Source organism: Miniopterus schreibersii (assembly GCF_964146895.1).
Source record: "Miniopterus schreibersii genome assembly, chromosome: 22".
NCBI classification, from domain to species: domain Eukaryota; kingdom Metazoa; phylum Chordata; class Mammalia; order Chiroptera; family Miniopteridae; genus Miniopterus; species Miniopterus schreibersii.
The window spans coordinates 5,235,050-5,248,099 of record NC_138124.1 but is presented as its reverse complement, the minus strand read 5'-3'; the positions used below and the strand labels follow the sequence as shown (position 1 = coordinate 5,248,099).

The 13,050-nt window shown below is 43.8% G+C and overlaps 1 protein-coding gene across 7 annotated transcripts in view; it reads left to right on the top strand.

The window, feature by feature from the left end:
• Positions 1 to 13,050, top strand: part of AKAP13 (A-kinase anchoring protein 13) — a 201,514-nt gene that overhangs the window by 84,995 nt on the left and 103,469 nt on the right. For all 7 annotated transcript variants that reach the window (XM_081124333.1, XM_081124332.1, XM_081124327.1 and 4 more), the window contains exons 6-7: positions 6,269 to 6,467; positions 8,992 to 12,133. In XM_081124333.1, the coding sequence (XP_080980459.1) occupies positions 6,269 to 6,467; positions 8,992 to 12,133 (3,341 nt within the window). The remainder of the gene's footprint in view (positions 1 to 6,268; positions 6,468 to 8,991; positions 12,134 to 13,050) is intronic.

Here is a 13,050-nt window from a genome sequence, read left to right as displayed (position 1 = left end):
ACATATTTCACAATGGAGCCAAGTACAATTGAGCAAGATGTTCTGTTAACACAGTGATCGCCTTTTTAGGGTCCTTTTCAAGTACTTGACAAGTGGGTCCTCAGTAGCCCATCTGGTGCAAAACAAGTTTGGAGCCTTTGCTTTTACTTAGGAGGGGAAAGAATGAAGTAAATGTACAAACTTAACCTTCAAACTAATGGCCAGGAATTTTTTTCTTAGTTTACATTCAACTGTCATAAGCCCCATCCATCTGTCCGTTTGTCCGTTCATTTGTCTGTCCATTCATCTACCCATCAATTCACCCATCCATCTTCCTACCCTCCTTTCTCGCTATGTGGTCGGGCCCTTGTGTTTGGGTAAAGATAAGGTGGTAGAACTGAGTGGAAACTAGGAAGTGGGAGAAGGGCAGTGACATTTATTAAACAGTGAATATTGGCTACCTTGGTGCTTTACCCGTGCTCTCATTTAAAACTTCTCAGCAAACATCTAAAGTGCCGTTAGGTTAGTAAGTCAGTACTGGGTTCTTCAGATGAGAAAAGTAGACCCAGAGGGGGCAGTACCTTGCCCAAGGCCTTGTAGTCAGCAGTTGCCATTACTCACAAGCTTGTTGTTCTTAAACTATGGATAGAATTTTATGAGGAGTTAAGTTTGGTGACATTGTCAGTCTTTTAACCAAACTAACTTGGTTATGGTGATTCATAGATCTGGCTTTCAGTGACGTTTTTCCCCTCCTTTTTTGGTAAATTTTCCACTGAAGCATTTTAAGAATTTTGACATTTCATAGTTTTTTTGTTTTTGTTTTTGTTTGTAGGCCATTCAAACAGTAATTTCAGGATTTCCTCATCTGGCAACATGCTGGAAAATTGCAGAATGCACTTTCTGAGGATAGTATTTGTATTTATATACCAGTAACACTAGTTGCTATTTATTGTATTTTTGCCAGACATTTTCCACAAATTCTTGTACATTTTATCCTATTCCCCAACTCTTTTTTTAAAAATATGTCTTTATTGATTTCAGAGAGAGGGAGGGAGAGGGAGAGGAAGAGAGAGAAACATCAATGACGAGAGTCATTGATCAGCTGCCTCCTGCACGCCTGCTGCTGGGCATCGAGCCGGCAACCTGGCCATGTGCCCTGACCGGGAGTTGAACCGAGATCTCCTGGATCCTAGGTCGATGCTTAGCCGCTGAGCCACACCCGGCTGGGCCAAAATTAGTTTTTATGTAATCTCATATCTTTAATTCTTTTATCATTTATTTTTATAAGTATTTGTTGGCTCAAAAAAGATAAAATGTTCTTCTGAAAGTTATTTAGCGAATGCATTATCAATATTCCTATTAACTGTTAACCTATTTCTTTATTAATTTAACCATTTGAAAACTTGTTTTTGTGCATAGCATGTAAGTGTTCACAATCACAATTGTAGCATTTTGCTTTTATGGTAAATACACATTTATGCTTTAACTGGCCAGCAGAATTTCTGCATAAAAAGCATATAAGGAGATCTGCACTTTAAATTATGTAGAGAATGCTTATGGAATACTCCGTATTTTCACAGTACTTTTTTTTTGTAATTCACATTGGTTATTTTTTTGTTTTCTTCATAAACAACATATCATACAGTTTAATCCAAATTTTGAATATAATATAATAACTGATACTATTCTATTGTTGAATTTAACAATACTTTTAGTGTTGGTGTTACTGCTTCACTGATAGAGGATGGTAACCTCTGCAATCACTTGGTTGTTGCTCATATACATGTTCAGTAGACATTAAGTATTTGGCTTTAAAAAGGGCAAAGCTGAACTTGAGTGCATTCAAGTTTATCACCTGTGAGCCTCAGTTTTCTCATCTGTAAAATGAGAAATGACAGCATGTGCCTCATAGGTCTGTTAGAATTAAATGAGAACATGCTTGTAAAGTTCTTAGAAACGTAGCGTGTCCCTTTATTTGGAGATCTAGGAAAGATTTGTTGGAAATAAGGTGATCACTCAGCCTTGTATGACTCTGATGTGTCTGCACCACCACCAGTTTCTGACATACCTTCCTGGTCAGCCCCACCCACAACAGTAATGCTATCCCTGCAAGCATTAGGCAACTAAAGCCCTTTTTTCCTCTCAGATTTTTTGAAGTAAATCGTGGTAGGGTGATGTAGGGCGAGGTGCCTGACAGTTACCCCACAAGCAAGGTTCCTGTGCCTTTTTTTTTTTTTAAATGCCACATACTCAGAAACTTCCTTTTTGTTCATTAGAACGACACCAGCCCAATATTCTACCATATAGTCACAGTGTACTGAGCACTTTGGGAGGGCCAAACACCACGCCAACACTTGTTCACTTGATCTCACAACAAACTTGGTATTCCCACTTTACAGACGAGAAAACTGAGCTTTAGAGAAATGTAGTAACTGTAGTTCCTCCCCCCCCCCAAAAAAGGGAAGAGAGAAGCTAAAAATATCAGTGCTAAAATGTGCAGTGAATTTGCATGTGCATGAATGCATAACTAGCCTAGCAGTGGGTTCCCTGCAACCCCACCTAAGATAGTGAGTAGCCTCCTGTTCATTTTGAGGTGGTCAGTGACCCCTCCCTGCCCTCACCCTCCCTCTGCATTTAGCCTCTCTCTCCTGCTCCAGTTTAGTGGAGTTGGGGTTGAGTTGGTAGGACTCCCTGAGGTTTGGCACTGTTATGGTGGTGTGGTTTCTTGAAAGATACTGCAGTAGCCCTCAAATAAGGAACTAGGTGCTGCACTTCCGTCTGAAGGAGACAGCAAAGCACGCCCTTGGGCAGGGCCGACCTGGCTGTGTTCTCTCCTCTTAAAGCTGCAGTGTGAAGCCCGGAGCCACGTAGGATGGGCTTGCGGTGCTCGTGGTGCGTGGGCAGCCGTGAGTGAGTACAGTGGCACCTTGTCGGTCTTCATTGCTTGTTCTCTGGCACTGGATCTGACTCTGTTGTACCTCGACAAGGTGTAGCTTTGAACTTCTCCCTTGAATGACCAGTGTTGTTAGTACTGGAAAGATGTTTTTTTCCGTGCAGTTGATGTTACCGGGTTTTAGAGTACGTTAACCTTAAACCTGAGCTTTTTGGTGAGTTGCAACCTGCTGGACAAGGTAAGCAGCACAGGTTGGTTGAACACAGTTGATTGAACACAGCAGCTTGAACACTGGGAGGTTAGTCGAAATTCACTCTGGGCTTACAGAATTTTGCTGTACCACATACATCAACCTTGAGTTTAGGAGCTAACCCCAGGCTCTGAGGAATGGCCTCTTAATTTGTGTTTTTCTACAGTTAAAAACTTGGTACGGATCCTATAAAATTTATGATAACAAAACCTAATTAACATCGCTGATCAGCTTCTCATAAAGATCCTATCAGACTTATAGTTTGTATTATTTGAATGTGGTCAGAGTTAGAAACTGTTACAGGGTAGGTATCACTGTGGAGGTGGAAAGTCAGGGTACAGATTCTGGCTTTTCGTGTATTAGCTGTGCACTGAAGCAGGTTGTCCTTTAAGCCTCATCTTTCTCACATGAAAAGTGGAAATACCCTGATAACTGCATTAAAGTTGCTGTGAGGAATAAATGTAAATGATCCACATCAGGTACCAGACCAACAGTTAATAGTTTTATTGTTTTGTTCTACATTCTCTTCATTCCCTTTGCTTTCTCTGTGCAGCTGCGCTGGCCCTAGCCACACTGGCAGCAGGTTGGCACCTCAGGATCTTTGCATCTGCTCTCCTCTTTCCCCAATACAATCTGTCCCAACAACTCCACATGCTGGCTCTTTCATATGATTCAGGTTAGTTGTTAAATCTCCTCAGAGATTTCCCTGACCACCAATCTGAAGAAGCCACTCCCCTCCAAGGAATTTTTTGCTGCAAGCAGCCTGATTGATTTTCTGTAAAACACTTATCTTGACTTGTAATTATACCCTACTATAATATAAGCTCCATTATAGTAGGGACCTTGGCTGTCTTATTTGTTCATTGATATATTTCTAGTACCTGGGAGCATAGTAGATAACTGTGTGAGTATTTGTTGAATGTTTGAATGAATAAATTTATAACCTAGACCATTCATTTTCTGGAAATGGGATGTTTTGAGATATCTTGAAATATGAAGTTAGGAACAACATAGAGAAGATCAGATGCCAGGTAGAATGCATTTTTAGTGCAGTGGCATACCATCTGTAGTGTTATTTTTTTCACTGGCCTTTGGAGAAATTTTATCAATAATACAAAAATACCTATGTCAATATTTTAATGCAAGTATTCATATACAGCCTAGTATTTTTGTAATTGCCTCATGTAGACGTAGTTCCCTCCTGTTTCTTAGGATTTAGATTTGCATTTTGAGTTTATGCAGTGTAAATTATGATTCTGTGTATACTTAGGCTATAAATATCTTCTGGAGTCTTTTGTATATGCAGACCCTTATAGAGAATATGTGCTAACATGAAAATGATTTTTTTCTTTTAAATCCTCACCTAAGGATATTCTTTCCATTGCTTTTGAGAGAGAATGGGAGGGAGGGAGAGATGGAGAGATAGAGAGAGAAACATCCAACTTGAAAGAGAGAGACACCAACTGGTTGCCTCCTGCACTCGCCCGGACGGGGGAGGGGGGGAGAGGTGCGGGGCCTGCAATGGAGGCACACACCCTTGGCGGGAATTGAACCCAGGGATCCCTCAATCTGCGGGCTGACACTCTAACCACGGAGCCAAACTGGCCAGAGCTGAAAATGATTTTAATAGTTAAGATATAAGTGTTCAGGAGACTACCTCTCAGTACCTTTAAAAAAATATAATGTAAGGAAACATTTTGCTTTTAGCTTTTCTTTAAGCTCATCAATTCACATAAGTTACTGTACTAGATTGTTCGGGAATAGATTGCGTAGAATGAATGAACAACTTTATGTTTTAGCCCCCATTCAGCCCTTAGTTGTACGAAACCTTGGCCGGTTTACCTAAACTTGGTTCTCCATTTGTACGTAGAGCATTGGCCTTGTTACTTGGAAGATTAAAAATGATATTTATGATGAAAGTGCACTGAAAAACTAGATATTGCTTCACAGCGTGTTATTTTAATTATGTGCTGTGATTAGTTTCCGGTATTTCATATTTGATTGAGGGAAATCACGTCAGTTAAGTGACCACTGCCCTTTCTGCTGCCGACGCTTTCATCGTTCTGATGGGCGGGAGGGAAGGGGCTAGCCCAGAGCAGGTGGGAAACGGCAGGCGTCAGGGATCGTGGCTGCACCAGCTGCCTAAGGAGAGCAGGAGCAAGCAGGGCAGGCCCACCGTGTAGGAGGCATCCTGGAGCTTGGGAGGGATGGGCACAGCGTCATCGAGCGGATGGAGATTGTTAAAGCTCCTGTCAGATGGCCTTGAGCTTCTCACTGAGAAGGGAGTAAAGGTCCCTTGGCAATTGAGGAGACAGGGCTCAAGTTGGGCCACTGAGACAGTTATGGAAAGTTTCAGTAACCCCTGTGGGGTTGGATTAACACACAGGTGAGTAAAAACTGAGCAGCAGTGAGGCCTGGCTGAATAGGGACTTTAAAAAATTATTAAAACCATTTAATTAAAATCTAAGGTCTGTCTCAGAAATGCTCTTTTACGTACCTGTGCCTTTGTCGGCTTTATGTTTGTAATGATATGAGTTGAGCAAAATTCTGTCTTTTAATGAAAAAACTATAACTTGAAGTTCTTGGAACCGAGCTCTTCGTTGCGGATAGGATTTGATGGTTACATTGCCGAGTGCACATGCTGCGGCCTGTGGCGGTGCTTCCTCCCCCTGCTGTTACCACAAGTTGGAGGGCCCTTGTGTTGCATGGAGGAGTGATTGGCTCTTCCTTTCCCAGTACAGGGGACTGGAATTAGTGTACTGTGGAACCCATTTTAGGAGAAACACTTAATAAGCCTTGCTTTTATTGAAAACCAGACTAGAGCTGTCCTCCTTCCATTTCCTCATTATTTAGTTGTTAGCATAACATTAACTATTTTAAGATCCCAGACTTCTTTTTATCTTGATCAAAATGACATCCTTAGGGAGGAATCCTGTAGTTTTTATTTAACCCATTTGTGGCCTCTTGTGAGGAGGGTGGAATCATTAGTTATATGCCCGAATCATTGGGGAACTATCCAAACCAGATTTCTCCTGCAGAGCTTCAAAGAGCAATCCAGTGGGCAATACTACGTAAGACTTGGAGGGTTAAACCTGTGCCTGAGAGGTAGGACGTAACTATACTAACCAGAGATTACTTGCTTACAGGGAGAATGCTGGAGAACCAGATTCCTGGAGCAGTTTATCTTATGAAATACCGTGTGGAGATTGTTCTGTGAGGCATCATCGAGAGCTGAATGTCTATACATTAACCTCAGAGTACCAGTCACATCATGAACCCCTACTTCCTGCGGACAGTTGCTCTGGGCACATTTTTAAACTGATGAACATCCAACAGCAGCTAATGGTAAGGAAGAAAATTTCCATTTTAAGACTTTTGTTCCTTCACTCCTTTCCCCAATGAACCTTGCTATACTAAAAACGCTTCCCTCAGAGGTTGCGAAACCTGTAAATAAAGCAGTTTTAGCAATATTCAGTGTTTCCGCTTACAGATGCAGAACTAGTATTGAGTTTGTAGCAATAGGAGGCTGTGAGAATTTTTCATTGGATATTGCCAGGTTTTTGAAAAATTAAAGATACACAGACACATTGCAGATACAGAAATATGTAACAATCAGAACTAAATTTTCCTGGCAGGAAAGGAAATTCATCTGTTTATCTTTATAAATTTGTTGGTTTAACTTTATAAAACTAAATGAGCAAAGTAGCTTCTGATATTGTTGCTAAAGTACAAGAACCAGATTTACTCAGAAAAAAAGCCTTTTCACAACTTTTTCAGTGAGTGATGACAGTGCTGCTATATTTAAATCGATAGTTGTATGGTAAAAAGATCACTAAAAAAATTAAGATTTCATAATCCACTCAAAGCCTTCAAGATGAAGTTGTTGCCAGACATAAAAACATTACAGACTCCCTGATAGCATTTGTTATGGATAATATGAACGTCATGTGGGTACATCTCTCTGGGCCATAACATCTGAAAGGCTAAGTTTAGATCATTTTTCCACCCAGTTTATTTCAGAGATGATTTGATTTGGAAAAAGCTTGACAATAATTTCATTTAAGGTCATCTAGGGTCAGCTCAATGCCAGAGGCTTCTTTGGAAGCAGGCATTACTCTGAGGCCAGCAGGCCAATGTACTTCATAGTAGGGTTGTGTGAGGAGCCTGCCTCTGCCTGTCCGAATCATGTTTATTCCAGAACAGGTGTCATTTTATTTTCCTCTGAATGACTGCCAGGAAGTCAGGTTTTCCTTTAGAGCTTTTCTTACGAGGTGAATCATAGCCCAGTTGAAAATATCAGTTTGCAGGTGTCAAAGCTACCTGCAAGGTATGGGAATAGTTGACAGGAAGTCATGAGATACTAAAACTGGCAGAGGATGCATGTGTTAGGGACATTTTTCAAGAAACATCACTTGTTTCTACAAATCTCTGTTCTGTAATGTTTACATTTTATTAAATATAATGAACTGCTTTTGTAATTTTTAGGAAATTGTTATGCTTTCAACAGGAACCAAAAGCAAGCTAATTTTGAATATGCCATGGAGCATAGCGTAGAAGCTTTTAGTGGAATACATTTTTCTAGGGCTCTTATTGGAAGGACTTCACTGAGCACACTAAACTTTTACAATAGACCCAGTGGGTAGGCAGAAATAGTCTGCTGACAGAGCACTCTAAGTACTCAGTGTCTTTCCTGGGTGAGCAAATGATCGAGAGGACAGCGGACAGGAAATATGCATGAAGTTATTGCAATAGGCCAGATAATGAGTTAAGAGCAAACCAGATGGTTTAAAAATAATTTCTGAGCACTGAACAAATAGGATTATTATAAGAATTCCTGAAATTGTGATTTACAGGCAAACTCACCCTAAAGATCATTTGTATTTTTTTTTCTTCATTTTTCATAAGCCTTGTCTACATGTACATGTGATTTTGGCAAATTATAACCTTGGATTAACTAAGGACTTATTTTTTTTTCTACATCATGTTATAATTATTATTTTTTAAAAAATTTTACTTTGGTCTTCATAGTTTTAACATTTGTATATGGCATAGCATTTTCTGTCGGTTTGATCAACCATAATTATTTTAACCATTACCATGTAGTGGTTATATCTGTTTACATTTAAAAAAATACTTTAAAATTGCAAAAACTGTTTTTGAAGATGACCTAGAATATTCTCAAGCCATAGAACCATCTGAGAATAAGGAATTAGGTATTATTAGTTTGATATTTTATTTTTTTAATATTTAGATTAGACAACAGAGGAACTGCTGTTATCAAAAAGCAAAAGAATATCTACTGTTCTTGAAATTAAGACCCATATCTAAAATCGTCAGGCCAGATTGAATGGTACCTACTTTGGGGATTGAGGGACACCGTGCAACTCCTCAGTAAGAATTTAGGGCACAGGAGCTTCTGCCTGTGCCTTGTGATTAAAGAGCATTTACCCAGCTGGTGGGGATTTGTTTTTACTTGTATACGTGAAGCAGGGTAAGAGCAGCCTCTGCCCTTCTAAATACCTCCTAAAAAAATCTTAGTTGCTCATTTGAAGGAAGTCACTGTGCTTTTTAAAAAGAAGGTTTTCGATGCTCACTTTTAAGTTACTTTCTAAGTTTATAATATAGAAAATAGTCATCTTGTATATTCTTGGTTATTTTTATTATTCCAGCAGATATGTAGCTACAAGGGAGGAAAGTGATATCAGGAACAAACAAAAATTTATTTGTATTTATTTAGATCAGCTCATCGTGTGTTCTCAGAAGGGTTGGAATGGTAGTGAGTTCTCTCCAACAGCATTTTTGTGTATAGGTGTCAGTGACATCTTTTCCCTTGAACAATTTAAAAAAAAAATCTTTCATTTCCTTTTAGAAAACAAACCTCAAAGAGATGGACAACTGTATGCCCTTAACGGTGACAGCACAGGATCTTTCAGGTCTGCCCACTGCCCAAGATACAGATGGCTCATTTCTTCCCTGCGCATTAGTGTCCACGGACAGCCAGCAGTGTTCCTCCCCTCCTGCAGATGCTGAGAGCTCTCCTTGCTGCCCAGGGAGCACGGCTGGGCAGATTGAATGTTCCTCCGATTTATCCAGTGTGGGTAAGGAAGAGAATACAGAGGGTTCCCATAGGAAGGAAAATAAAGGCTTGGAGAGAAAAGAGGAAGAGGCGGAGCCAACAGCCACTGTGGACTCTGAGAATGTGGCTGATCCCCAGAGCTGCCTTCGGAGCTTGTCTGATTGTGGAGGAAAGGGGACAGAAGGCCTTCCATCCTATGAAATCAGAGGTGAAGAAACTGGAACAAAATCTGCTGCAGTGGCCACAGCCCAGGAGTCTCTGAGCAGTGGAGGTGCTGTCCTACTGGGAGTCCCAGGCATGGAATCAGGCACAGCCCAGCATTTCTCTGGAGGTGAACTGGTAGGCAGTTCAACAGTAGATGCCAGTGTCCCAGAGACTGCAGGGGGAACGGAACGCGGTCTCGTGAACCCAGATACCACCACGCAGAAGAAGATACCCAAAGTAGGGGAAAGTACAAAGGAAAGATTCGAGAACTCTAATGTCAGCACAGCTGGAGCCTCTGACGTGAGGGACACAAAGAAGCCTGTGGATAAAGCCATTGTTCCGAACTGTGTTTCTGCCACCAGCTCCCTGAATGGTGACACACCTGCTGAGTCTTTACTTGCATTGAGTAATGGAGAAACCCTTGTTGAAAAAACTGCCGAAACTGAAACTTCAAGATGTTGTGAAGGGAGTGCTCGTGCTGCAGATCAGCACCCTCTCATCATTCCAGCTGCTGCAAATGACAAGATTTCAGACAGCTTAGAGGCAGACACTCCCTTAGCCAACACACGTGGGGAACTGTCGCCCTCTGACTTCACCTTCCCCAGGCCACAAAAAGATGTTATGCTAAACCAGAAATCAGAAACGAATTCGTCTCATGTTCAGAGCCAGAGCGGCAAACCACCCATCTGCTCCACACCTGGAGATGATAAACCTCATGCTGCCTCCGCCTGTGGACAGAACGTGGTGACTTCTAGCAGTGCGGTGACTTCTAGCAGTGCGTTGGCTGCAGAGCGTTGTGATGACATAGTCACCCAGCCTGGAGGCACCACCGCAGGACTGCCCCACGCACAGCCTCCGCCCACTGCCGTCTGCTCGGAAGGCCCACAGACTAGCACAGTCACCCCTGACCCTGTAAGAGACACCCAGGAAGATGTGGGTTTTTGTCCTCTTGAAGTTTCGGGTAAAGAGGGCCAAGCAAGAGATTTGAATTTAGAAACATCTTTAACAAATATGCTTGAGGTCTCTCATCATCCACCTGCTGTTTCCCCCAAAGCAGAGACAGAACCAGCGCCGGACCAGGCAGTGACATCAGGCAGGACTTTCTCTCTGGCAGGCGGCGAATCAGTAATGAAAGATGACGTACTCTCTCTTGTCCCCTCCCAGAAAGAAAAGGGAACAGTAACTCCTGAACCACATACCGCTACACATTGTAGAGATGGCGGAGATTGGAACGGTCCAGATGAGCAGCCACTAGAAGACAGTGCAGCAGGCCTGTTTACAGCCTCCACTGCCCCGGACCTTCAGCCCAGCATGGGGAATGCCAGTCCTGTAGGATTTGGTGGGGAGCAGGAGGGTCCCTGCCTCTCAGCAGCCCCTGAAGTTCTGAGTGTCGAGGGGGGCACCGACTCTTCCCTGCTACATGTGGGTAAGGCCCCTTTGGCCTCTGATTGCAATTTGACTGAAGAAGGAAAAAATCTGGTGGTTCCAGAAAGCTCTGCAGCTCAGGGACAGGACGATAAATTTAAAACAGTGATTTGTTTCTCCATTAAGGAAGATACTTTTCCTTCAGGAATGTTGCAGGAAGAGCAGGGAACAGACGCCCCTGGACAGGAGTTACCAGAAGTCCAGGGAGAACCTAGCTCAGCCGCCTGTGCCCAGGACAAAGCACTGGAACACGGTAATTCACGGGGCACACCCTCGGCCTGTCTGAACGCAGAAACCAAACATAACAAGGAAGTGGCCCCACCAGTCTCACTGGTGACTGAAGGTGGGGCTGCACAGAGCCCGGTGCCACCAGGAGCAAGTCTGGCTGCAGACTTGGGCCAAGAAGCTGTGGGTGCAGAGCAGAGCAGCTCACCTCTGCTGCCAGGGCTGTTACCAGATGGGTCTAAGGCTCTTAATTGCAATGGATCTTTTGCTATGGATGTTGGAGTAAAATACACTCAAACCCAGGGAAAGACCACTGCTTGTGCGGTGAGTGGAGATATGGCATTGGATGTTGCAGTGGATAGTGCTCTGCAAGGAACTGTTGAAGCCAGAAGAAAGGATTTATCGCACAATGTCCAAGACGACCTGATTCCAGAAGTCTTGCGGAGCCAGGAGGGTATGACCCAGGGTTTGCCAGGAGCTTTACCAGATAAAGGTGCCACTGACCTCCAAGGTGCTGCACCCCCAGAGATGGTGCCTCTTGGTTGGGAGAAGGGGAAGCTGGAGGGAGCTGACCTCAGCTGCAGCATGGGTGACTCTGAGGGGGCCCAAATCAATGACGACGCACGTCATGTCCCACTGCAGCCCATTGCCAGAGAGCTCCCTGCAGAGAGAGGGCTCTCAACCGGTGATGACAAGGCCCCGAGCAGGGACGGAGGCACTCCCTCTGTACCTTATGCTGTGTCTGCCAAAGCTGGGTATCTGCCTAAGAGAGCAGACTCGATCGAGGAGGCTGCGAGTCGTATAGTGGATGCTGTCATAGAGCGAGTCAAGGCCTCAGGAGCCCTGCTGGCAGAGGGGGAAATCAGTCACATGCCACCAGCGAGTCCTTCAGAGTCAGGTCCAGGGGCTGAACAGCTGGAGAGCACTTCCCCTGGGAAAGTGATCGCTCTCCTGCCTGGGGAGACTGCACCAATGGGCAGCACTCGTGAAGAAGTCCCTGGAAACCCTGCAGGATGTTTTGCTGGAAGGGAGGAGCCAGAGAAGATAATTCGGCCGGTTCAAGGACCTGAGCCAGCAACAGGTGAGCAAAGCAGAATACAAAATTAGCAACGTGAGAGACAAATTCCCTTAGAGTCTGTGTGATGTGCAAGTAGAAATCCAGGCGTCTGTTGTTTAGAGGTCTTGCATTCCTTGGGTCGGTTGCCAGGTTAGTAGTCACCACCATCAGGGAGGCACATCACTTCAGGGTTGAACACACTGTGCTTGCTGTATTGCAGACCCCTGGCTTGGTTGCTTAAGTCCGTAAATGCTCTGTCCGTCACGCTGGAGCTGTTGCAGCCTTACCCTGGAACAGTGTCTGCCAGATCACTGGTGCTCTCAAACGATAAAGGAATTTAGCAGGTGTTTGCATCACACGGCTTAGTCGTTTTCTCTAGAGCCATCAAAACAGTGCTGAAAAAGTGTGTTTTATTTATAAGCCTGAAACTCCTCCTCCAGCCTTAGTCTGTTCTGAGCAAAGTAAGAGTAGAGGTTTTGGGAGCAGCTGGCTGTAAGGATGGTTCTAAGTCAATGGCCTGCATCCCAGATGGTGGGATGAGGTCGTCAGGGAGGGGGAGGGCAAGGGGACTCCGTCCCAGGGCCTGTAGCTTTCGGGCAGCAGCCTGGGAATGCAGGACCCTGCACCGTGCAGGGATAGGATGCAGGATTTCCGCCCCAGCCCAGTCTGCCGAGCTGCTGTCATAGGGCAGACGTGGTGTCTGCTTATCTTGGTGAAGCAGCTGCACTGAGCTGATTGCTCACACAGCAGCCTGTTCCATGTCCAGAGAGAGCAAAGAGAAACCACTACTGCTCAGTGGAAATCAGCCCTCCGAGTAAAACTTCTCACTGGGAGTTGATGCCAAAGCTGAAACTGGAGTCAGACTCGGTATTACTCCTGAAACCTTTCAAGGTCAGTTTGATTCGCTTAGAAACCGCCACCTGTTACCAGGTATAGACAGA